Source organism: Mustela erminea, chromosome 7, assembly GCF_009829155.1.
Source record: "Mustela erminea isolate mMusErm1 chromosome 7, mMusErm1.Pri, whole genome shotgun sequence".
Taxonomy (NCBI): Eukaryota; Metazoa; Chordata; class Mammalia; order Carnivora; family Mustelidae; genus Mustela; species Mustela erminea.
Window position 1 is genome coordinate 67151533 of NC_045620.1, and position 23277 is coordinate 67174809.

Here is a 23277-nt window from a genome sequence, read left to right on the forward strand (position 1 = left end):
GGAAGCAAGATGGATCTTTCTGGTGCTTCTATTTTTCTTCCATGTTTGTATGTTTGTGTCATAGGTTTATTATAGATTATGCACTAGATTGCAAAATATACAAGCACATTTAAAAGGAAATGTGAGAGTTCAAGGAAATGTCTTGCTAGCAACCACTCTAGGACAGCCACCTTTAGTCTCCCTACCAGGAAGGGCATGAAAATTGCCGGCTAAGATACAAAGGCCTGGCATTCTCGGGTTCATGTTTTCATCTGGGTTTGGACCACAAACCCTTGGCTTTCTGGGCTTGGGAAGAGATGGTGGAGGGCCTGAGTGCTGGTGGGGAGGTGTGCCAGGCCATCCCAGGTACCCAGGGCCAGGCATCCTAGACCGAGAGGGAGCTCCATGACAGTAAGGCCTATGTGCTCTTGGCTGCTGAACCAGAAAGAAAGGAGGGATGGCAGATAAGGAAGAAAAGAAGGCAGAGGAGGAGGAGGGGAGAGAGGTTTGTTACTGAGCTAGGCAGACTGGTTCAGTTCCTGGTGGGCAAGCAAAGACTTCATTGCTAACTTGATCAAATTGTCTTCTCGACAAGCTTAGCCTAATGAAGATGAACCTTGGCCTCTTTGTCCCTTTCCCAATGTTACCAGATGAGCAAAGGGTTGGGCTAGGACCCTCTCAGAGCCAGGTCCCAACTGTACCTCAGATGTCTGGTCACTCATCCAAGGATTCAGAGTAGGTAGGTACATGCGATGGTGCAGAATGACGGCTGATCAATCAGGGAGGCTTCCTAGGGGGAGGAAGACTTTGGATTTTCCAGGCAAAACCCATTGGCAAAGCAGAAAGTATGCAAAGACTGGTCTTGGTTATTCTGTTGGTTTGGCCTTAAGAAACCCCCAGACACAGAGATGTGGTGAACACGGGCCATTGCACTACAGGGAGCTACACTTTCTTTTCCAATTTCACATGGGTTGCAAAATTCTTTGGGAGACTTTCCGATGATCAGAACCTCTCCCCAAACAAGCAGTTAGAGCCACATCCTGAACGGTGAGAGGAAGGAAGAATTGAGCAGAGGTGAGCAAAATTACAGAAAGGCATTTAGAAGAGGCTCCCTGAGAGCCAGGCAGGAGTATCACCGGCCACGACTTTGGTCCTGGCTGTTCTCTGTGAATGGTCTACAGGGACGACAGACAGGCGGCTGTGAGGCCACGCTGGCTTTCTTCACAAACGTGTGTGTGAGCAATTGAGCTCTAGGAGATAATGCCTTTTCCTAGAGACCACCAGGAAGGATTGTGTGACTCAGCCTTAAATAAAAGTAAAGCTGGGTGCAAAACCAGCCTCTACTCTCTACCCAGTTCTCATGTAGATCAGGACTGGCAGGCCAGGAAGTGTTAAGATTAATGTGGGGACAAGGGCCCAGGGCAGGATAGACTCAAAACTGGGACAGTTCCGCCCATGGTCTATTTTTTGCTCTGCAAGTCGGAAGCAGCTGCTGTGACTGCGTTTTCAAGGTGCAGGGAGGGCGCCTTCTGAGAGCCCCGCCCGCGCAGATGAGTGAGCAGGTTGCTGCTGCCTGTGCATTCTGAAGGCGCTCAGCCCTCCTCACCTGAGCCCTCCTCACCTCACCAGGGCAGGTGCCCCTCAGATTCATGTCTGGGTCCCCGGTGGCTCCTGGTACACTGCCTGGCATGGGGTTGAACTGAATGAAACTGAGGGGACCGCGAGGTCAGGTTTGGGTGGGACTCACAAAGCAACTCTCACTTATTCAGAAGACTCAGTTCAGCCAAAAGTTCATCCTTTCTTCCCATAAGGCATTACTAGAGCCAACCAGTCACCAAAAGTTTTTGTTCCGGGTGCTTCAAGCTGTGTGGAAAGAACCAGGGGACTGGGGGAATGCAGGTCCTGGAATAACCACCCGGGGCGGATGGCCCCCAGCGATTGGTGCTGAGCTCAGATTCCCATGCTGCATTCTCTTTACTTCCTGCAGTGGCTGGCCCCTGGCCAGAAACAACACCAACACCTGCAACAACTCAGAGGAGTGAGTACCTCTGCTCCCCAGCAGAGCCCCTCACCTTCCCTGGTCCCACCGGCCGCCTTCCTCCCAGTAGGTGCCCCAGCTCCGCCACCCTTGCTTAAACGCGTCCACTTCCCACCCTCCCAGAACACCACTAGACTAGAACCCTCTTCCTTCCATCCTGTGGACAAATGGGGAAGGGACCTGGTCCGTATGACTTCTTGGAGCAAGTCATGCTCTGTCCTTTCCTCACTTTTCCTATCTATAATGCGGAGGGGTTGAATTGCATAAATGTTTTAAGCCTTGACATCCTCTCTCGCTACAGATTTGAGGGTACAGTCTCTGAGTTCCTTTACAGAGCTGTGGATATCCTCCTTCATGATGAGAATGTGCTTTCCATTCTCCAACCTCAAGTTCCAGGTTGCCCCAGTAAAATGCTCTTGTCCTAAGGCTAAACTGGGCCAATCTGGGGGGTGTGATCAGGACAGTAGGAAGAGGAAATGTAAATAGTTCCAGAGGATAGCCTCTTGGAATGCTGACCTGCTGTAATTACTTTTTCTCACCAGATGCTGATTTGGCAGATCAGTTTGAGGTGTGATTCTGGCAAGTGCCCCTCAGGAGTCCGGGGAGGGTGTGTGCGTGTGTGTGATCATACCTTCGTGTTAGCGCGTGTGTGTGTGTGTCTGTGCACCATTCTCCAGCCTTTTTGATGGAGTACCATGGGGATAGGCACTGGAGGAAGTCTCATTTGGAGCTTAGCGGGGGAAACCATCAATATCAGCAAGAAATCTGGATTTCCTGACTTCCATTTGAAAGAGAAATGTGTCAAGGCTTTTTTCTTATTTCCCTTTGTTCCTTGGATAGAAGTTTTTCCCATTTCCCTCCATGAAACCTAAATGCATTTTGTTTGCATAAATGTAGATATCCAATCCAGAGAATCAAATACAAGATTAATGAAATTATTTAATCTGCGAAACAGCAGCTATTTGATACGTGCTTGATCTAAAGCCAAACTTGATATTAAACACCCTGGAATCCCCAGTGTTGGGTCCTGCAGCTGGAGAAAGGCCCAGGGCTCTGGTAACCCCGGCAGAGGTCCTGCTGTTCTCTAGCCTTCTCTGTTCTGGGGCTGGGAGGTAGGCGAGGATGGAGGGAGATAGTGTTGGCTGAATCAGGCTCTTAGAAATCTTTGGAGCTGGGTGCGAATCCTGGATCCACACAGCAGGCCGAGGACTGAGGGACAAAACTGGGGACTGTCCCCAAATGGGACCATCTGGGCACAGAAATAATTCCTATGGACATCCTTCCCCATTCTTCCACCATGTTTCTAGCATTTTCACTTAGCCCCATGGGTCCTGAATCCTTTTTCTCTCTCCTGGAGCAAAGGGCTCCTAGCCCAAACTGGCGTTGTTTTACGGCTCTGTATAGGGCAGTGCTGGGTGGGTTCAGGGATGTGGTTGGATGGCGCTGGGTCTTTGATAGGCCCACAGCAGGTTGATAAGCAGGGGAAAAGCCAAGTCCTATAACCTCCAGCCTTCTCATTCTCGCCTGGTGGTAAACTCCGGCAGAGCTGAGCTGCCTGATAAGCTTGTGGGCAGCGCCCTCTGCTGGTTTCTTGGCATTAAGACGTCAGTGGCCGTCCTTCCTCTTCTAACAAGTTAATAATTTTTAAATTTTTATTCAATTTATCCATGTACTCACTTTCAAAAACTTGGAAAACACAGAAAAACACCCATGAGCATATACCCTCCAAAAATATACTTCATTTTAGTAGTGGAATCCCATTATCAGAGAGGACCCCTCTTATGTTGGGAAATATCCCTCCAAGTTTTCTATATTTACTGAACAGATAGATAGATAGATAGGAATAAAGAATATGTTATATAAAATATGTAAGGTATATACTTTTATATTCTATAATTATTATACAGAATATATAATTTTTATTAGAATTATACATAATTACATATATAGATACATATTGTGATCAATATATATCATCTCTCTAATATAATATTATCAATGTACATATATGCCAGTTAAGCTCATTTGTATCCCAATTCAGCCACAAAGAGCTTTGAGACCTTGGGCAAGTTACCTGACCTCTCTGTGCATCAGTATCCTGACTTTTAAATTAGGGTTTGTATTAATGTCTTACTTACAGAGTTGTGTGAAGACTAAATATGTGAATCCATTTGCAGTGCTTAGGACAGTGCCTAGTACATAGTAAGTGCCCAATAAATACTGAGTAGCAAAGTAGGCAGAACAATTTCACCACCACCTCCCTAAAGATGGCTACATCCTAATCTCTGGAACCTGTGGAGAGATTACTTTATATGGCAAAGTGGACTTTGCAAATGTGATTAAATTTGAAGACCTTGGAGATTATCCTGGATTATCAAGTGGGCCCAGTGTAATCACAGGAGTCCTAAAAAGCGGAAAGGGGGAAAGAGTGGGTCCACAAGATGAGACGGAAGGAGAAGGAAGAGGATTTTCAAAGTGAGAAGGTAACTGCTGGCTTTGAAGAAGGAGAAAGGGGGGCACCAGGCAAGGCATGCAGCAGCCTCACAAAGCTGGCCAGCCCTCCGCTTTCAGCAGCAAGAACACGTTACTTTGGTCCTACAGCTTTAAGAAACGGAACACGGCCAACAACCCTGGTGTGCAGGAAACAGATTCTGCCCCAGGGCCTCCAAAAAGAAGCGCAACTTGCCCGCCCCTTGAATTTTGTCCAGTCAGACTTATACCAGACTTCTGATCTACAGAATTATAAGAGAACACATGTGGGTTGTTTTAAGCCTCTATGTTCGTGGTAATTTGTTATGGCAGCAATAGAAAACTAGTAAGGCAGCTTTTGATTACCAGGATGGAGCTACCGCTGAAGCAAATACTGAACAATGTGGGAGTGGCTTCCGAGCAGGCTCCAGAAGAGTCCTGAGGAGCATAACTAAAAAAAAAAAAAAAAAAAAAAAAAAAAAAAAAAAAGTCTAGATTGCTTCGAATAAGTTGGTGGTAGAAATATGGATATTAAAGACTACCAGTGAGGGCTTGGAAGAAATGAGGAGCATTACAGAGAAAACCTGAATTGCCCAAGCACCTTGTTGTTTGGATGGTTATAAATGGACTGTTAGTAGGGACCCAAGACTTTAAGGACGCTGCTGGTGAGGACTCGCAAAAAAATGAGCAGGCTTTTGGAAACAGGAGAAAGGGGACTCTTGCTTTACAGTGGCAGGAAGCATAGTGCAATTATGTCCCACACCTGCAGGAAGGGTGGAATGCAGAAATTACAGGCAATGAGCTTGAATGTTTAGCTGAAGGTATTTCCCAAACAAAGGTGTTGAAGGTCCAGCCTGGTGACTTCTTGCTGCTTATGGTAAAACCCAAAAGGAAAGAGATACACTGAGGAAAGAATTGTAAACAAGAAGGAAATGGAACTTCATGATTTTGGAAATTCGCAGCCTACGCAAATGCAAAAGCTACTAAATTTTAAAAACTGTCAGGAAACCGTGCTTTGAGAAAAAGTTGAGGGTGTGGCTGAGCAACCTTTTGCTATTACCTCAGAAAGATCAAAAGTACTGAGTAGTGAACAAAGGATTCCCTGAAGAGATTAAGGGTGTGACTCACAGCTCCCCTCTGCCTGCACGCCCACAGAAGCCAAAAATAGAGAAGGGATTTTTCAGACAGATCTGTGGATGAGCCACTTGTCTAGCCCAGTGAATCCCTCTGATAAACATTACCTCAAACGTTCTGGAAGATTTCCTACCAGCAGAAAACACTGCCAGCTTAGACCAGAAGGGGCAGAAATGGAGGCAGACTGTGGGACCCCTAAATTCTAGATGCAGGATATTGATTAGAGTATTCAGGTTGATTAGAATATTCAGCTACAAATAGACAGGTGCTCCTTTTCAGGAGGAAGAAACGATTGCTCCGAGGGCAGAGCCTTGAGCCCAGAGGGTAGAGGCTTGAAAACCACAGAGGATTATTCTCAGGCCTTGAGACAGAATGGCGGAGCCCCATTGGATTTTATCACTTGGGACCAGTAACTCTCTCGTCCTCTGGTCTTCTCCCTTTTTGAACTGGAATATCTAGAACTGATATCCTATACCTGCCCTCCCACGGTATCTTTGGAGCAGATGGTTTGTTTTAGTCTCACAGGTTCACAAGGAGAGGGGCTCACACCCAGAGTCATGAGACTCTGGTTTAGATGATAAGATTTGGCACTTTTCAGCTGAGAAGACTTTTGGACTCTGAGTTGATACTATCATGGGGTGAAACCTGTTGGGGGGGGTGTCTTGGAATGAGGGTGAATTCATTTAGCCCATGGGGTGGATATATCTCTTTGGGGGCTGAGGAACAGACTGTGGTAGGGGGCATAATGGCTCCCCCAAAATTCCAGACCTTAATCCTCACCTCCTGTGACTCCGTTACCTCACACAGCAACAGGGACTTTGCAGATGTGATTAAATTTCAGGAGCCTGGGGTGCCTGGGTGGCTCAGTGGGTTGAAGCCCCTGTCTTCGGCTCGGGTCGTGGTCCCAGGGTTCTGGGATGGAGCCCTATATCGGGCTCTCTGCTTGGCGGAGAGCATGCTTTCTCCTCTCTCTCTGCCTGCCTCTCTGCCTACTTGTGATCTTTGTCTGTCAAATAAATAAATAAAATCTTAAAAAAAAAAAATTTCAGGAGCCTGAGCTTATGTTGGATTATCAAGGTGGGCCTGGTTAAATAAAAAAACATCCTTAAAAGTAGAGAAGCTTTCCAGCTGCAGAGAACCAGAGAGATGGGCATCTCGAAAAGGTCTCCACCTGCTGTTGCTGGCTTTGAACACAGAAGAAGGGCGCCAGGAACCAAGGTCGCAAGAGCCTCTAAACACTGAGGATGCCCTTGGCTTACAGCCTGCAGGAAAAAGAGGATCGAATTACAGCAAGGAATTAAATTCCACTAACAATCCAAATAAGCGGGAAACAGAGTCTCTCCTAGAATCCTCAGAAAGGATCAGAGCCCTGCCAACCCCTCAATTTCAGGACAGGGAGACCCAGACCAGACTTCCGACCTACAGATCTGAAGTGTGGATTGTTTTAAGCCAATATCCAGTGAGTTTGTTCTGGCAGCAATAGAAAGCTCCCACAGCTATTATTCTGTGCTGTTTTCACAGTCTGCTTTTAACTTGGCAAAATATTAGAAAGGTTTTTCCGTGTCGCCAATACTCTTCCACAACATCATTTTGAGGGGCCTCGTAGAGTTCCACTGTGGACGAATCTCCTCCTGTTGTAGGGTTAGATGGCTTGTGCTGCTCACTGTTACAAACAGTGGTGGGTTATCTTCCTGTGCGCGTGTTTGCACGCGTCTTTGACTATTCCCTTAGGTCGTGCTGTGTAAAGTGTATTGGGCTTTTTCAGTGAGTGCTTATTTCTTAACCCTGGGCCTTCCTTCAGGATGTGGAATAGGGGATCCGAAGGGTCTGTGGGTGATTCTGGTGGGTTCCCCAGAGGCGGACAGGGTCTTTTACCTTTCCGCTTGGTTTCTTCAATGGTTCCCTGGGCAGTAATGCCTGCCTTCCAGACCTGGTGTGACTATGAACGGACCACCTTTTTAACAGCGCTAAGGCATAAAGATATGCCATAAAGGAGAGGAAGCAGAGTAAAGCCATGTGTTCAGGAGACACCTGCCCTCACAGGACCTCCCTGCAGATGTGGACAGGTGCCTCACCATCTGCCACCATCTGGATAGGTGTCCGAACATGGTGGCCTTTGCCTCAGGCGACTCTAAGATTTGCCACTGCCTGTGCGTATTTTGCTTCCCTGTTCCTCCCTGGCTTCCTCATCAAGGACCAGGCTTTCATTTGATACACAGGTGGGTTTTGACAACAGCCAACAAGCCATACCCCTCCCTTCAGGAGAAGAACCTTACATGTGACTTTGAAACTCTGGGGGACTTTTCCGCCCACCGTGTGTGGATATGGGTTCCTTTCCTGTTACCTCAAAATGTCTCTGGTCTCAAGCTCTTTGTGACTTCCTAGGGACTCATGAAAGTCGGTCAGAAACTGTAGACCATTAGCCTAGAACTCTATGCATACTTTAACGTGTACAGTGTATGCTTTAACCTCAGGAATAGAAATAGCGATAAAATCAGTAACCTCGTTTCATCCCCGTGAGCCAGAAGTATCCATTTCCTACACCACACCCTCTCCTCCTTGTGACTGCTGCCCACCCTCTCCACTGTGGTAGTAGTGTCCTTGGCCTATGAACATTGCTCAATGTCCCCCTGTATCATCCAGTGACAAGGCGAAAAAGGAGGAGAAGGAGAAAAAGGAAGAGAAAGAGAAAAACTCCACAAAACAAGAGGAGTAAGTACTGAGAAGACCTGCCTCCAGTGAGGGGGTGCAGAGGTCAGGCCTGGGCCCCCTCCCACCTCCCACCCGGGTCCTGGGAGTCTGAGAACCAGGTCGCCAGGCCCTGGTGTCGGCCCTAGAGAGGGGCTGCTTAGCACTGTGGGAACAGAGTTGGTCCTAGGTGGGGCTTGGGCTTCCTGAGATGGTGTGAAAGAAACTCTGCGGGGAGAGTCCTGCCCCAGCTCTGAGCGCCCAGAGGGGGATTATAGGTGGAGAGGACTGTCTGCAGCCTTGGGTGAGCAATCAGGGGCTGTCCCTGTGAGCCTGCCCTGTGCACTACCACCCTACATTCTGTTTGTCTGTCTGTACAGTCGGGGTAAGCTGAGGCCTACTCCTGGGCACTAGGAAATACTATATTCTCAAACTTCACTCCAAACCCAGCAGTGATGTGCATCAGGAACATTCCAAAGCCCTGTCAGTGAGCTGTTGATCTTGCACCTGGTGAGGCAAGGCAAAGAAAGAAAAGCAACCCGGGGTCTCCCCTGGGGCATGGGAGCAGCCCTGCAATCTGGGGCCAGCTTGTAGGGCATACAGGATGGGGGACAAGGCTCATGGACCCAAAGGAAAAGGAGAATCTCCAGCGCCACCTATAAACTCGAATCCTTAGAAAATCCTGAAAATAAAAACAGAAAGCACCCTAAACTATTGCTTCCTTCAGCGTTGGTCCATATAATCTAGAGGATTCCCAGGTGAGTTGATTTTGACGGAGAGGCAAGATCCAAGCCCTTGGACATGAGTCTTTAGATCACGTGCACAAATTCATTTAGCTCCCAAATGCTGTCCCAAGAGGAGCTACTTCGGAACCTCTGGGCAGTGTCTAAATGCACATCTCCAGCCCTGGCCCTGGAAGGGTTCTGGGTGGGCCCTGGGAATCAACATTTCCACAGAGCGCCCCCAAACGGTTCCGGCATTACCATGCTGTAATTGCTTCCCAACATCCTGAAGGACATAGGTGATACCGTGGGTACATGGGAGTGTCATCACCGTCATTTTATTGTCAGCTGTGGCCTCCTGAGGAGCTGAGCTAGGAGGGAAGGACTTCCAGAGTCTGCCCTCTCCCAGCCTGTCCCCCCCATGCGGGGACACCCCCATGTGATCCCCTGATACTGACAGGACGTGTCCCTTGAGTTTAGCCTGCAGTTGCCCTATGGTCTGTAAGCTAAACAAGATTTCTAAGACTGTCCAGTGCTGCGATCTTTCAACACACTGCATTGTTTGTGTGTCGGTGTTTCCAGAAACAAGAAGGACAGCATAGTGGTGGATCCCTCCAGCAACATGTACTACAACTGGTTGACTATCATTGCCCTGCCTGTCTTCTACAACTGGTGTCTGCTGGTGTGCAGGTAGGCAGTGGGCAGGGTCTCCACACTAGGAGGGGAGAAGGGTGGGGGGGCCAGGAAAGGTGAGAGCAGTCAGGCCTCAAGACAGAGCTCTGGGTCCCAGTCAGGGGGCTGGGGTTCCAGACCCCACACAGCCACCATCCAGCTGTGTGTCCCCACTTCTTTTTTTTTTTTTTTTAATTTATTAATTTGACAGAGAGAGATCACAAGTAGACGGAGAGGCAGCCAGAGAGAGAGAGAGAGGGAAGCAGGCTCCCTGCTGAGCAGAGAGCCCAATGCAAGACTTGATCCCAGGACTCTGAGATCATGACCTGAGCCGAAGGCAGCGGCATAACCCACTGAGCCACTCAGGCGCCCCCCCACTTCTAAAAGAGGACTGTCTTCAAGAGTTCTCTGAACCACTGGTGAGGACCTGTGCTGGCTATGGACAGCAAGGGTCCTGTCACCTTGGAATAGTCTTAATCCAGCTGTAGGAGAAAATTGCAGGGTTGAGTAGCTACTCTTCTGAGGGCAAGAGCAGCCGACAGGATGGGGGGTATTGGGGAGCTATGCTCTTCTGAGGCCAAACAGGACCTTTGAGCATCCCTGAGCAAGCTGCAGGCCGGAGATGCAGGGCAGGCCGCTGCTCTCCGTGGACAGGCAGGGCCTTTGGGGCATTTCTGAGAGAGTCTGTAGGAGAGAGATGTAGGGATCCCTTGTCTCGCCTCTGATGGGGTTGGTGGGAGTCTGTGTGGCCTGAGGAAGGCACAGGGCAAGAATGCAGGGACAAGAGCCATGCTTCCTAAGTGCTGGGCTTTGGAGCCTTCCTGTGCAAGCCTGTGAGACAGGCGTGTGGGGGTGAGCAGCTGCCCTTCCACAGTGGCTGAGGCTTTGGGTGCTCTGGAGGTTGGGGGGAGGCTACTCTTCTGAGGGGGTAGGGGTTTGGCAAGGTTCTTGAGCAAGCAGTTGGAGGACAGAAGGGCAAGCCACTGCTCTTCCAGAAGTACACAGGAGACTTTGGAGCTTTTTCCAAGTAAGCTTCAGGGCAGGACAAGGGGTGAGTGACTACTCTCTGAGAGTAAGTGACAGGGTTCAGGATGAGGATGCAGGACAAGGATGTAGGTTGAGCTGCTGCTCTTTGGGAGGTGGATGGGGAGGTGCAGGCAAGGCAGGGGGACTCCAGGGGCAATCCTGAGCAAGTCGGCAAGACAGACAGCAGCTGCTTCTGTGGGGCTGGGGAGAAGACAAGCTACTCTCTGAGTGTAAGTGGGGGCTTTCGGGATTCTCTGAGCAACGTGGGGGGATCTCCTGCTCTTCTGAGGAGAAGTGTGGGCGTGAGAAGGGGGAGAACTTGGGGCAGCTCCTATGTGGGCGAGCTGCTCCTGTGCGAGCAGGAGGTCCTGGAGAAGCTGCGATTCTGAGGCAGCAGGGGGCTCGGGTTGCTGATGGAGCTGCAGGGTGGGGACACAGGCACCAGCTGCTGCTTTTTTGAGGTCAAGAGCATATTTGAGGGGTACTTTCTGTATGAGAAATAGTAAGCATACGGACCTAGAAAGCAGAAAATATTTACTGGCTTGTTCAGCTGTGAATTTCTGAGAAATTCCTCTAGTTTGTTGGCATCTGACCCCAGAGGGGGCAGGTGCTCCGTCTCTGCCCCCATCAGCGACTCCATCAGTGAGGCCTGGAAGAACTGCCCACTCCTGGGATCCCAGAGCTCACTGTCAAGAGGCCACAGGGCTCTCTCTTTGGGGCAGCAAGTTGCTCAGAGCTGGGTCTCCTCGTCAGAGCCTGGGATGGTAACGCTGGGGAACAAACCCTGCCGGCAGGGCTGATACCAGGCTGAACACTGCCGTGCTCAGCCCAGAGCTGGTGCCTGCTTGGGACTGGCCCGGGACATGCGCACTCCTTTCCTCTCTTGCCTAGGGCCTGTTTCGATGAGCTGCAGTCAGAGCACGTGATGCTGTGGCTGGTCCTGGACTACTTGTCCGACGTCCTCTACGGCTTGGATATGCTGGTGCGAGCCCGGACAGGTGAGTGGGGCCAGGCCCAGGGACTTCTCTGGGGACTAGGCCACGGACCCACGTTATGCCTCAGGAGGGGGACCGTGGGGACTGGCTGCAGGTTCAGGAGATCCAGAGTGGTAGGCGTTACCTCCCCATGTCCATGAGAGCCCAGGCGGGTCTAGGGAAGCCCCAACAGTGAGGGTGTGGTACTGCCTTATGGTTCCCCCTATAGTGGCCTTTTAGCAGAGGTCAGGATACCAGAGTTCTGGTCCCTGCTGTCCCAACGACCTGTGGGACCTTGAGCAAATCAAGTCGTCTCTCTGGGCCTCATTTGTATCACTTCTTGAAATAAGAAGGCCAAACTGTCATCTATCAAAGGACCCCTCTTGCAGTGACAGTTCAGTATCCTTCAATCTTGGAGCTCCTTTTCCCGGACAGCCGGAAGATCCAGGACAGGTTACAACGTGGTTTTAGATGTATGGAGGCATAAAATCAGAAGCAGGGCCCAGGTGCATGATGACTTCCCTCAGATCACCTCTGGTTTCAAGTGACGGCTAAATTAACCCCCCATGTCTGAGGGTTCAAACTATGTATCCTTGGGGCACCTTTTTCTAATCTGCACAAAGATGTCCCATCAGCCGGCAGGGGCCTGTCTTGTCACTTTCAAGCTTTTTGAGCTGAAAACCATGCCATAGCTGTCGCTGTAAAGAACAGCACCACATCACAGCAGCAAGCCTCCATGTGACTTCCCGGCGTAGAAAGCATTTCAAGCACCTCTTGGTTTCTCACGAGATCTTCTGCATGAGACAGGAAGCACAGGCATGATTATCTCCATCTTCAGAAGCTGAGGCCCAGAGATGCTGAGTGACTGGCCCAAAGTCTGCAGTCACAACCCGGCAGGGCCAGACCAGCACCCCCTGCTTCCACTCAGTGCCCAGCATCATAATTTAGAAGACTCTGGAGCACCTGGGCAGCTCAGACGGTTAAGCATCTGACTCTTGATTTTGGTTCAGGTCGTGGTGTGGTCTCAGGGTCCTGGGATCGAGTTCTGCATCAGGCTCCTTGCTCTGCCTGCTGCTCCCCCTGCTTGTGCGTGCTCTCCCTCTCTTAAACAAATAAATAAGTCTTTAAGAAAAAAAAAAAAAGAAGAAGAGGAAGAAGACCTCAGGTATGCAGCTTGAAGGTTGCATGAGTAACGTGGTCAGCCCCGGTGTTCTGCCGCTTTGTGGTGACATAAGCCTACTGAGACACGAGAGCTCCACTGCGGGGGCCTGACTCAGGGAGCCAGCTATCCCTGTTTCAACCAAGCTTCAGTGGGAGAAGATACCCCCACTTAGACAGGGATCCCACCCCTTTCTGTGCTTGGGTGCTATCGCTGGCAATCTAAGATTTAGCAGGAAGCCTTGTGGGGAAGGCAGTTAAGCACAGAAACCAAGTGGCCATGGGTCATACTCAAAAGAGGAAAAAGTCTTCAGAATTGAGAGAGGATATTATTAAGGAAGTAGGGAGGAGCCCCATGGCATAGGAGTGCTGTGGAATGATCTAGGCACTCAATAAACACAAAGGTAACTAAAGAATGAAACAGGGAATTGGGGCCTGGGAGGCAGGGTGTCCCTACCACTTGATCACAAACTTGATGTTTGCTTTTCACAAAAGGGGTAGTCCGGCCTCTGTCTAGCCCTCAAATTGTGGCCCTGGATCAGCAGCAGCATCACCCAGACCTTGTTAGAAGTAGACCCCAGACCTATGGAACCAATGGTGGGGACAGCCCAGACTCTGGGTTTCACAGAACCCTCAGTATGAGTCTGATGCTTACCAAAATCTAAAAGACATTCTTCATATCTCTACTTTTGTGCATGTTTGAAAGAAAAGAAAAGAGAAGAAAAAGAAGAATGAAAGTCTCAGGTTACTTGACTGAGTTTAGCAGTAATAACACCTCCTGAGTCTTCCACACCCAGCTCAGCTCCAGACCAGACCAGTCTGAATGCTGCAAAGGTTTTCAGAGCCATTGGGATGACAGTAAGGTGCCGCCCCAAAGGAGAGTTACTGCTTCCATAGGCAATTTTTTTAAAAAAAAGATTTTATTTATTTATTTGTCAGAGAGAGGAGCGAGAGCGAGCACAGGCAGACAGAGTGGCAGGCAGAGGCAGAGGGAGAAGCAGGCTCCCTGCCAAGCAAGGAGCCTGATGTGGGACTCGATCCCAGGACGCTGGGATCATGACCTGAGCTGAAGGCAGCTACTTAACCAACTGAGCCACCTAGGCGTCCCCATAGTCAATGTTTTTAAAAGGGGGGTCATGCCCCATTGGTGGCTGGTGAAGGCAGTTTGAAGGGCCATGTGCTTCTACAATTTTTATCATTAATATTTTCAAACAAATATCAAGTCAGAGACAGTCGTGTTACAAATCCCCATGTACCTTCTCCCAGCTTCAGCAGTGACCAACATTTTGCTAATGTTTCATCTCTCCCTGTCCATGCCCTTTTCTTGGTTGGAGTAGTTTAAAGCCAATCTCAGACAGCGACCACTTTAATATGTATCTCTAACTTTAAAGGATGCATTTTACAAATATAATGTCCAGGGTCTCCTGGCTGGCTCACTCAGAAGAACATGAGGCTCTTGATCTTGGAGTCGTGGGTTTAAGCCCCACATTGGGTGTAGAGATTATGTAAACAAGTGTAAATATATATATTTAACACATCTGTTTATCTTTTAAAAATTTAATAATCATTCCTTGGTATCTTCGAACAGCAGTCCCCATTCACATTTACCCAATTAATCTACATTTTTAATTGAATAAGACAGGTTGGAACATCCTAGATGAGAAAATATCAGAGTGCATTTTCATAGTAAGAGGTAAATGTGGCTTTTGAAATTGTTTCTGTCATGTATGTATAACTATGTCTTCTTTAGTTTACAGTGTAAAATATTTTTCTGTGGGCCACGGTCACACACACACACACACAAAAGGCAGCCACTTTAATGCCCAAGTGACCTCCATCTTTTTCCTCAGGCTTCCTTGAACAAGGCTTGATGGTCAAGGATGCCCCGAGACTGTGGAAGCATTACACAAAGACTGTGCACTTCAAACTGGACATATTATCCCTGGTCCCCACAGACCTGGCTTATTTTAAGTTGGGCATAAACTACCCAGAACTGAGGTTCAACCGCCTCCTGAAGTTTGCCCGGCTCTTTGAGTTCTTCGACCGCACAGAGACGAGGACCAACTACCCCAATTTGTTCAGGATTGGGAACTTGGTCTTGTACATCCTCGTCATCATCCATTGGAATGCCTGCATCTACTTTGCCATTTCCAAGTTCATTGGTTTTGGGACAGATTCCTGGGTCTATCCAAACGTCTCAAACCCAGAGTATGGACGCCTCTCCAGGAAGTACATCTATAGTCTCTATTGGTCCACCTTGACCCTGACCACCATTGGGGAGACCCCACCCCCTGTGAAAGACGAGGAGTATCTGTTTGTTGTCATAGACTTCCTGGTGGGCGTCTTGATTTTTGCCACCATTGTTGGCAATGTGGGCTCCATGATCTCGAACATGAATGCTTCGCGGGCTGAATTCCAGGCCAAGATTGACTCTATCAAGCAGTATATGCAATTCCGCAAGGTGACCAAGGACTTGGAGACTCGGGTGATCCGGTGGTTTGACTACCTGTGGGCCAACAAGAAGACGGTGGATGAGAAGGAGGTGCTCAAGAGTCTCCCAGACAAACTGAAGGCCGAGATTGCCATCAACGTGCACCTGGACACTCTGAAGAAGGTCCGCATCTTCCAAGACTGTGAGGCAGGGCTGCTGGTAGAACTTGTGCTCAAGCTGCGGCCTGCAGTGTTCAGCCCAGGGGATTACATCTGTAAGAAGGGGGACATTGGGAGGGAGATGTACATCATCAAGGAGGGCAAGCTGGCTGTGGTGGCTGATGACGGGATCACCCAGTTCGTGGTCCTCAGTGATGGGAGTTACTTTGGGGAGATCAGCATCCTGAACATCAAGGGGAGCAAGTCAGGGAACCGCAGGACAGCCAATATCAGGAGCATTGGCTACTCGGACCTGTTCTGCCTTTCCAAGGATGATCTGATGGAGGCTCTCACCGAATACCCAGAGGCCAAGAAGGCCCTGGAGGAGAAGGGACGGCAGATCCTGATGAAGGACAACCTGATTGATGAGGACGTGGCCAGGGCTGGGGCAGACCCCAAGGATATTGAGGAGAAGGTGGAGCACCTGGAGTCCTCCCTAGATACCCTGCAGACCAGGTTTGCACGGCTCCTGGCCGAGTACAACGCCACCCAGATGAAAGTGAAACAACGTCTCACTCACCTGGAAAGCCAGGTGAAGATCGGCACGAGTGACCCTCTGGCTGATGGGGCCACTCCTGGGGAGGCTGAGAAAACAGAGACCAAACAACAGTGAAAGGCAGAGGTCCATGTCCTGCTTCCCAGAGTCCGCCACTGGCGTGATGCCCTGTGGCTGCGTCTGAATGGCCCAGGACTCAGCAAGGCTGCATTTCTGTTCTCCCTCCCCTTTGCGAGCCATGTGGGACTGCAGGAGAGCCTCAGTTTCCTCATTTAGGAAGGAGGGGAGCTCATCATGTTGGCCTCAGTTATGCAGCAGGTTATTGTTGTATCCGCATTGAACACTGCATGGGGCAGGGCTTCGTACGGTGTGAGAAGTCCCCAACCCACGCATACAAAAGTGTGGGCACAGAACACTTATTTTTTTAATCCATGGGGAATTTTTAGACTTTTGAACTTTATTTTCCTGTAAATGATTATTTAGTCATCCACCCCTGGCACACCCCATGCCACCACCTTCCGATAAGGGAGATGTAACAGAAGCTAGGAGCGCAACGTGGGATCTCAGATTCAACCTTACACAAGACAGTTTGAGGCACGTTTCTGAATCTGGTTTCTCCTTGTGTGCTCTTTGGGATTCTAGAAATCCTGGCCTTTCGTTGTCCTGTGATAAGCACAAGGGATGAAGCCAAGTTGGCCCATTTGGGGTCACTTCAAGCCTTGGAAGCAAATGCAAACTCCCTGACATTCAGCCCCCGAGAACATCTCGATGAGGGAAAGAAACATCTTCTAACTCACCAAAGGGGTTTGAAGACAGCCTCTCCCGTCGTTCCTGAGTCAGGAACAGGGGCAGCCTGTTCTGGCTTGAAGGGGAGAGTTATGTTTGGGGGAGAGACTTTCAGGTTGGAAGTGGGGATAGAGTCCTGACTCAAGCAAAGCTGACAACTAGAACTTTTAGAAGATCAGACATTTAGGCTGCATCTTTGCAAACTGCCCCTCCACTCAAGGAGGAAACCTCGCCCTCCCTTGGAATTATATCCAGTGGCAAAGCTCTCCTCTAGGCGGAAGTGGGCCCCGTACAGGACCTAGCTTTTTTCTTTTTTTAATCCAGTAAATAGAATTCCATTACCATTGGATACGGTATTACTATATTTGGATTCTATGATTGTGAATTATAACCTTAGTGGTCCCTCCTTCACTTAAATACACATTGCAAGTTACCCAAAGGGGAGTTACTCTTCTCATGCAGAGAAGCCCTATGCGCAGGTTCCCTTCCCTTTTTTCTTTCTCCTTCCTTCCTCCCTCCCTTCTTTCTCTTCTCTTCTGACTTCTCCTCTTCCTCTTTCTTTTCAGAAAAAAAATGCCCCATTTTGCTTCAGGGACTTTGAAATCTCTGTGGTCTGAAGTTATAACCCATACACTCCACAACGGGGCTCTAAGGTAGTTCATACCAAAGGTGCTGCATTTTCAAGTATGTATTTTGGATTCAAATGGGTCTCTTCTGGTTTTTATTATGGATCATGTAAACCATTTTAACTTTCTAAAATGAATTTAAAAGGACTATTAAAGGAACAAAAGATTCAAGCTCATATCATCAGCAAACTGTAACTAGCAATGTATACTCAAAATGCATGTATTTTAAAAGCCTTAACTATTAATTATGCCTATGTTTATATTTGCACAGGAAAAATAGAGACCTGGATTTAAAAAAATATTAAATGACTCCTGCTTCATATTTTGTCAAAGGGGAGATTCAGTTCTGGGATCTGTGTCTAAGGCAATGAGCCTGCCTTCCCAAGTATAAAAGTGGAGAATAGGGCAAGGCGCTGTCCCCCATGTGAGGGGATATGCGCAGCCAGAAGCAGGGGAGGAAAAGCAACCAAAGCTGCCACATTTGTCAAAACAAGTAAGTCAAACTATTTAAATATGTAAGAAGTGGGTCTCAGGCAGGATGCTAAATGTCCCGGTATCATTGCTTCCGGTTGCCATGGGGGTGTTCAGGCAGTTGGAAAATCATGAGTGGATAGGAAGCTGGAGGAAGACTAGCAAGCACGTCTCCAGAATCTTCCACTGCTCCTGCTGAAGGAGTTTGGGTGGTAAGTTAGAATGTGGGCTTTGGGGAGTCAGGCCTGAGCATGTTCAAGTCCCACTACTGCCACTCGGGCAAGTTACTCGTCTTTTCTGGGCCTCACTTTTCTCCCCTGAGAAATGGGAATGATCCTGCTCACCTCCCTTCACAGGAATGATACTGTGAGTAAATTTTCAAACAGCACAGTATAATGGGGATGGCCTGTGATGCCCCTTGGGTGCAGAAAACATCAAGTTTTCTCCTTGAGGGATAAATGAATATGGTTTAATCTAGTTAGTCTCCTCTAGCTGCCAAGATTGCTGGGAGGTTGGGTCCCTGGCTGTTTTCAGGACTCGTATTCAGTGTCTTGGAACCTGAGACAAGGTTTGCATTCTTGCAGCCACTGTGGCTGCCCACAGGAGGCCGTCCCTCCCACCGTTCCGGGTTTAGCCACAGAGAGCCATGCTGGTGACAATAAGACAGCTTCTCTTTGTGCCTTTTGTGGGAGTCTGAGCTCATGGAAGTATGTGTGTCTGTGTGTGTCTTTGTGTGTATCAAGAGAGAAAGTCCTTGAGACAGGAAGGGAAGAAAATATTGGTGAGTACCTCTCCAGATGTGGACGGATGCAGGGTCCCTGGCAGAACCCCAGGGAGTTGGGAGGTGGCAGGACCTCAGAAGAGGAGACTGGACTTTGGCTCTGGGAAACCCAGAGTGGCAAAGATCCCAGTGCCTCAATCTTGGGAAGTCCCAAAGCTGTCAGACAGCAAAGTACGACACAGAGCTGGACAAAGGGTATCTTGTCAGTAATCAGTATGAGAAGGGTCTGAAAATATTTGTAACTCGGTTGATTCCTCAAGAGAGATGTGTGCTCCATTCCCCTAGACCACTGGCCCTCTGAGATCTGATGCTACCAACCATCAAAGTTAAACAGGGCCAGGGATCTGTTGTAGCTTTATCAGGAAAACTCTGGTCCATCTCAGACCCTTCTTCTAGGATGTTATGAAATAGAAGCCAAGACAGTTCCCTCTTGGTCTTGGGGCCATTAGTAATACCCTGAGGAAGGGAAGGTGAAATGAAAGCTGTAATGAACAAAATGGAAAATAAAAATGCTTCTTTGAAGTGCAGGTCATGAATTTTGTCTAGTAAAGTTGAAGATTCTCTTACCTATGACCTAACAACCCTAATTCTGGATCCTTAGTATAGGAAAAAATTTCAAATATATGTACCCAGAAGCATGTACAAATATTTATTACAGCATTGCTTTTAATAGAAAAAAGGAAATAACCTACAGATCAGAATCTAAGAACAAATTAGGAAAATGTATAATATGTTGGGTGTTTCACCAAAAAGAATTTAATAGAGGGAATTAACCGAATGGATGTCAGAGGGCTGAGAGAGTAGAAAGGGAGTGCTGAGGTTATCCAAAGAGAAGAACTCCAGAAAGCAGCTGTTACCCTTAGGGCTGGGAGAGCAAAGGAGAAGGGGTGCTCAGAGGAGAGCCTCTCAGAGCTGTAACTCAGACTTCTGAAGGTGGGGAACTGCTGGCCCTTATTGGTAACGTAGGAACTCAGAGGAGTTTGGAAAAGGTAGGACCTTGGATATTATCTGAAAAGGTGCATTGTGTGGTGAGACTGGCCCTGGGGAGTCCCAAAAGAAGTTGCCAAAGGAGGCTGGATGCAAGGGCCACCGCCAGGACAATCTGATGCTGTTCCAGCCATATAACCAGGACGGGCCAGCAAACAGGAAAAAGAAAGTCCCTTCTCCCTGCCCCCTTTCCTTCCAGTCATCCTCTACTACTGATAGACTCTAGTCGAGTCCTAGGAAAGGCAAGACAGAGAAGAAGGAGGACGTAGACTTCACTGACAGCGTGTCTGCCGCAGACTGGAGATCCTACCTCAGATGTACGTACGCAGTGGAGTCTGAAAAGCCTACCGTCAATGTTTTTTCTGTGTCCTGAAGCTTTTTCCTTCGGAGAATGCAGAAAACCCTGAGAAACGGTGGCATGGGAACAAGAGAAAGGATCATTCCTCAGGCATCTCCTGTGTGAGGGCATTGCTCTTCCTGCTCAAGTATGGATTACTTCAGTTAATAATCGCTCCTGTTGGGGGAAAATTCCTAGACATTTATTCTTTAAATATAATCAACATCATTCGTTAATTCGTTTTTTTAAATGTACACCTACTCGGTGCAAAGCAGAGTTTAAGAATGGCTTTTCTGGGGCGCCTGGGTGACTGAATCGGTTAAGCGTCTGACTCTTGATTTCAACTCGGGTCATGATCTCAGGGTCGTGAGATCGAGCCCTGCGTGGGGCTCCCTACTCAGCACAGAGTCTGTTTGTCCCTCTCCCTTTGCTCTCCCTCCTGCTCTCTCTATCTCTCAAATAAATAAATAAAATCTTTATAAAAGTAAAAGTATCGCTTTCCTAAAACTCATCTGTTAGAATGGCTAAATATAAGAAACTGGTGATGCCAAATGTTGTCAAGGTTGCAAAGTGCCAAGAATTCTCATTCATTGTCTGGTACGTATGCAAAATGGTACAGCTTTGGACAACAAGTTGGTATATTTTATAAGGTTAAAAATACACTTAACATATGATTACTACCGAGCTGGTGGGTATATGATTCTATGCATCTGTCCAAACTTGGAACCGTACATCACAAAGAATGACCTTTAATGTATGCAAATTTTAAAATGTCAGCCAGGATGTGGGATGATCCCAGGATGGAAGGACGACTGTGACAGTTGAATTTAGCTGCATTAAAAAATATGACATAATCTCACTGAAGGATCTAGGGTAAAATGATGACCTAAGTGATTTTTGGTCAGGGTAAGTCCTCCAACTTTGTTAATCCTTTTCAAGATTGTTTTGGCTTTGACCCAAGATTGTTTGGGTCCCTTCCATTTTCATAAAAGTTTTAGATCGGCTTGTCCATTTCTGCAAAGAAGGCAGCAGGATTTTGACAGGGATTGTTTTAGATTGTAGATCCACTGGGGAGATACCGCCATTTTATAACTGTTAGTTTTCCGACCCATAAATACCAGATGTCTTTCCATTTACTTAGGTTTTCTTTATTTCTTTGAACACTGTTTTGGATTTTCAGCATAAAGTCTTGGAAATCTTCTGTTAAATATATTCCGAAGTGTTTTATTCCTTTTGATTCGATATTAAGTTGAGTTGTTTTCTTAATTTCACGTTCAGATTGTTCATTGCTAGTTTATTAAAAAAAAAATGTACTTGTCTGATATCCCACATCCTTGCTGATCTGGTTTACTCTAAATCTTTTAAATGGATTTCTTAAGCTTTTCTATATTTAAGATCATGTTATCTGCAAATAGAGATGGTTTCACTTTTCCTTGTCAGTGTGAATGCCTTTATTTTTTTTCCTTTCTGTCTTGTTCTAGCTAGCATCTCCAATAAAATGTTGCATGTATATGGTAGGAGACATCCTTGTCTTCTTGTTCCTGGTCTAGGAGCAGAGCGCAAATACAATGTCAGCTGTGGGTTCTCGAAAGTGCTCTTTGTCAGTCTGAGGAAACTCTCTTCTATACCTTGTTTGTTGGGTTTTGGGTGTTGAATTGGGTCAACTGACTTTTCTGCCTCTAATACATAATCATGTGGGGTTTTTTTTGTCTTTTATTAATATATTATTACCTACACTGTTTTTTAGATGTTAAACTAACCTTTTATTCCTGGGATAAATCCCAGTTAGTCACAGTGTATAACCTTTTCCATATGTTACTAGACTCAGTGTGCTAGAGTATTTTTTGGAGGATTTTTAAAATCTTTATTCATAAGAGATATTGTGCTGTAGTTTTTATTATTATTCTGATATCTATGACTGGTTTTGGTTTTAGCAATACCGGCTTCATAGAAAGAATTTGGAAGTTTCTTCTCTTCTAACTTCAGTAAGAGTTTATAAAGGAGTCTTTAGATATAGTTAAAATTCCTTAGTGGAGACATCTGGGTCTGAGGATTTTTTTAAATTAAATTAAATTAAATTAAATTAAATGTTTTTAATTTGAATTCAGTTAGCCAAGGTATATAGTGTATCACTGGTTTTTGATAGGCTGTTTAATGACTCATTAATTCAGTATAATATCGAGTGCTCATTCATATCATGTGCCCTCTTTAAAGCCCATTATCCAGTTGCCCCATCCCCCACCTACCTCAGTTTCTGCACCCCTCAGTTTGTTTCCGGGAGTCTCATATGGTTTGTCTCCCTCTCCTGATTTCTTCCCATTCAGTTTCCCCCACCCACCCCTATTGTCCTCTGCACTATTCCTTATATTCCACATATGAGTGAGACCATATGATAATTGTGTTTCTCTGATTGACTTATTTCACTCAGCGTAATTCCCTCCGGTTCCATCCATGTTGATGTAAAGACAGATATTCAGCCTTATAACTCAGCCACCAGAAAGGATTCTTTTTTTTGATGGAATGTTTTAAAGTTACTGATTCTCCTTCTTCTTCCTCTTCCTCTTCTCCCCCTTCTCCTTGTCCTCCTCCTCTCCCTCCTCCTCCCACTCTTCTTCCTCCTCCTCTTCCTCCTCCTCCTCCGTTATAGGTCTATGCAGATTTTCTATTTCTTTAGGGTTTGTTTCATTTGTTTGTTTTGTTTCCAGGAATTTCTCCATATCGCCCAAGTTATGTAGTTTGTTTAAATAAAGTTGTTCAGAGTTTCCTTTGTAATCCTTATTATTTATGCAAGGTCAGAAATGAGGTCTCCTTTTTCATTCATAATTTTATTTTATTTTAAGATTTTATTTATTTGTTTTAGAGAGAAAGAGAGAGACAGAGTGAGAGAGCAGGGGGGAAGGGCAGAGGCAAAGGGAGAAGCAGACTTGATCTCAGGACACTGAAATCATGACCTGAGCCGAAGGCAGATGCTTAACCACCCAGGAACCCCTCTCATTTCCGTTTTAGTAATTTTAATCTCTCTCTCCTTTTCTTGGTCAGTCTAGCTAGTTTGTCAAGTTTGTCAGAATTGTTAGTACTTTTAAAGAACCAGCTTTTGGTTTTATTGATTTTTCTGTACTGCTTTTCTATTTGTATTTCATTGGTTTCCATTCTAATCTTTATTATTTCCTTCTGCTTCTTTTCATTTTATTTCTCTAGTTTCTAAAGGATGAAAGTTAGGTTACTGATTTTAGTTCTTTCTTCTTTTTTAATATAGGTGTTTCCAGCCATAAAATTCCCTCTAA

The 23277-nt window shown here is 47.1% G+C and overlaps 1 protein-coding gene across 1 annotated transcript in view; it reads left to right on the plus strand.

Annotated features, from left to right (window-relative positions):
* Window positions 1-17700, plus strand: part of CNGA3 (cyclic nucleotide gated channel subunit alpha 3) — a 29579-nt gene extending 11879 nt beyond the window's left edge. Inside the window, exons 4-8 of the mRNA XM_032351984.1 lie at window positions 1967-2017; window positions 8264-8332; window positions 9613-9720; window positions 11620-11726; window positions 14711-17700. Of these exons, the coding sequence (XP_032207875.1) occupies window positions 1967-2017; window positions 8264-8332; window positions 9613-9720; window positions 11620-11726; window positions 14711-16122 (1747 nt within the window). The 3' untranslated portion in view covers window positions 16123-17700. The remainder of the gene's footprint in view (window positions 1-1966; window positions 2018-8263; window positions 8333-9612; window positions 9721-11619; window positions 11727-14710) is intronic.
* Window positions 17701-23277: the final 5577 nt, after the last annotated feature.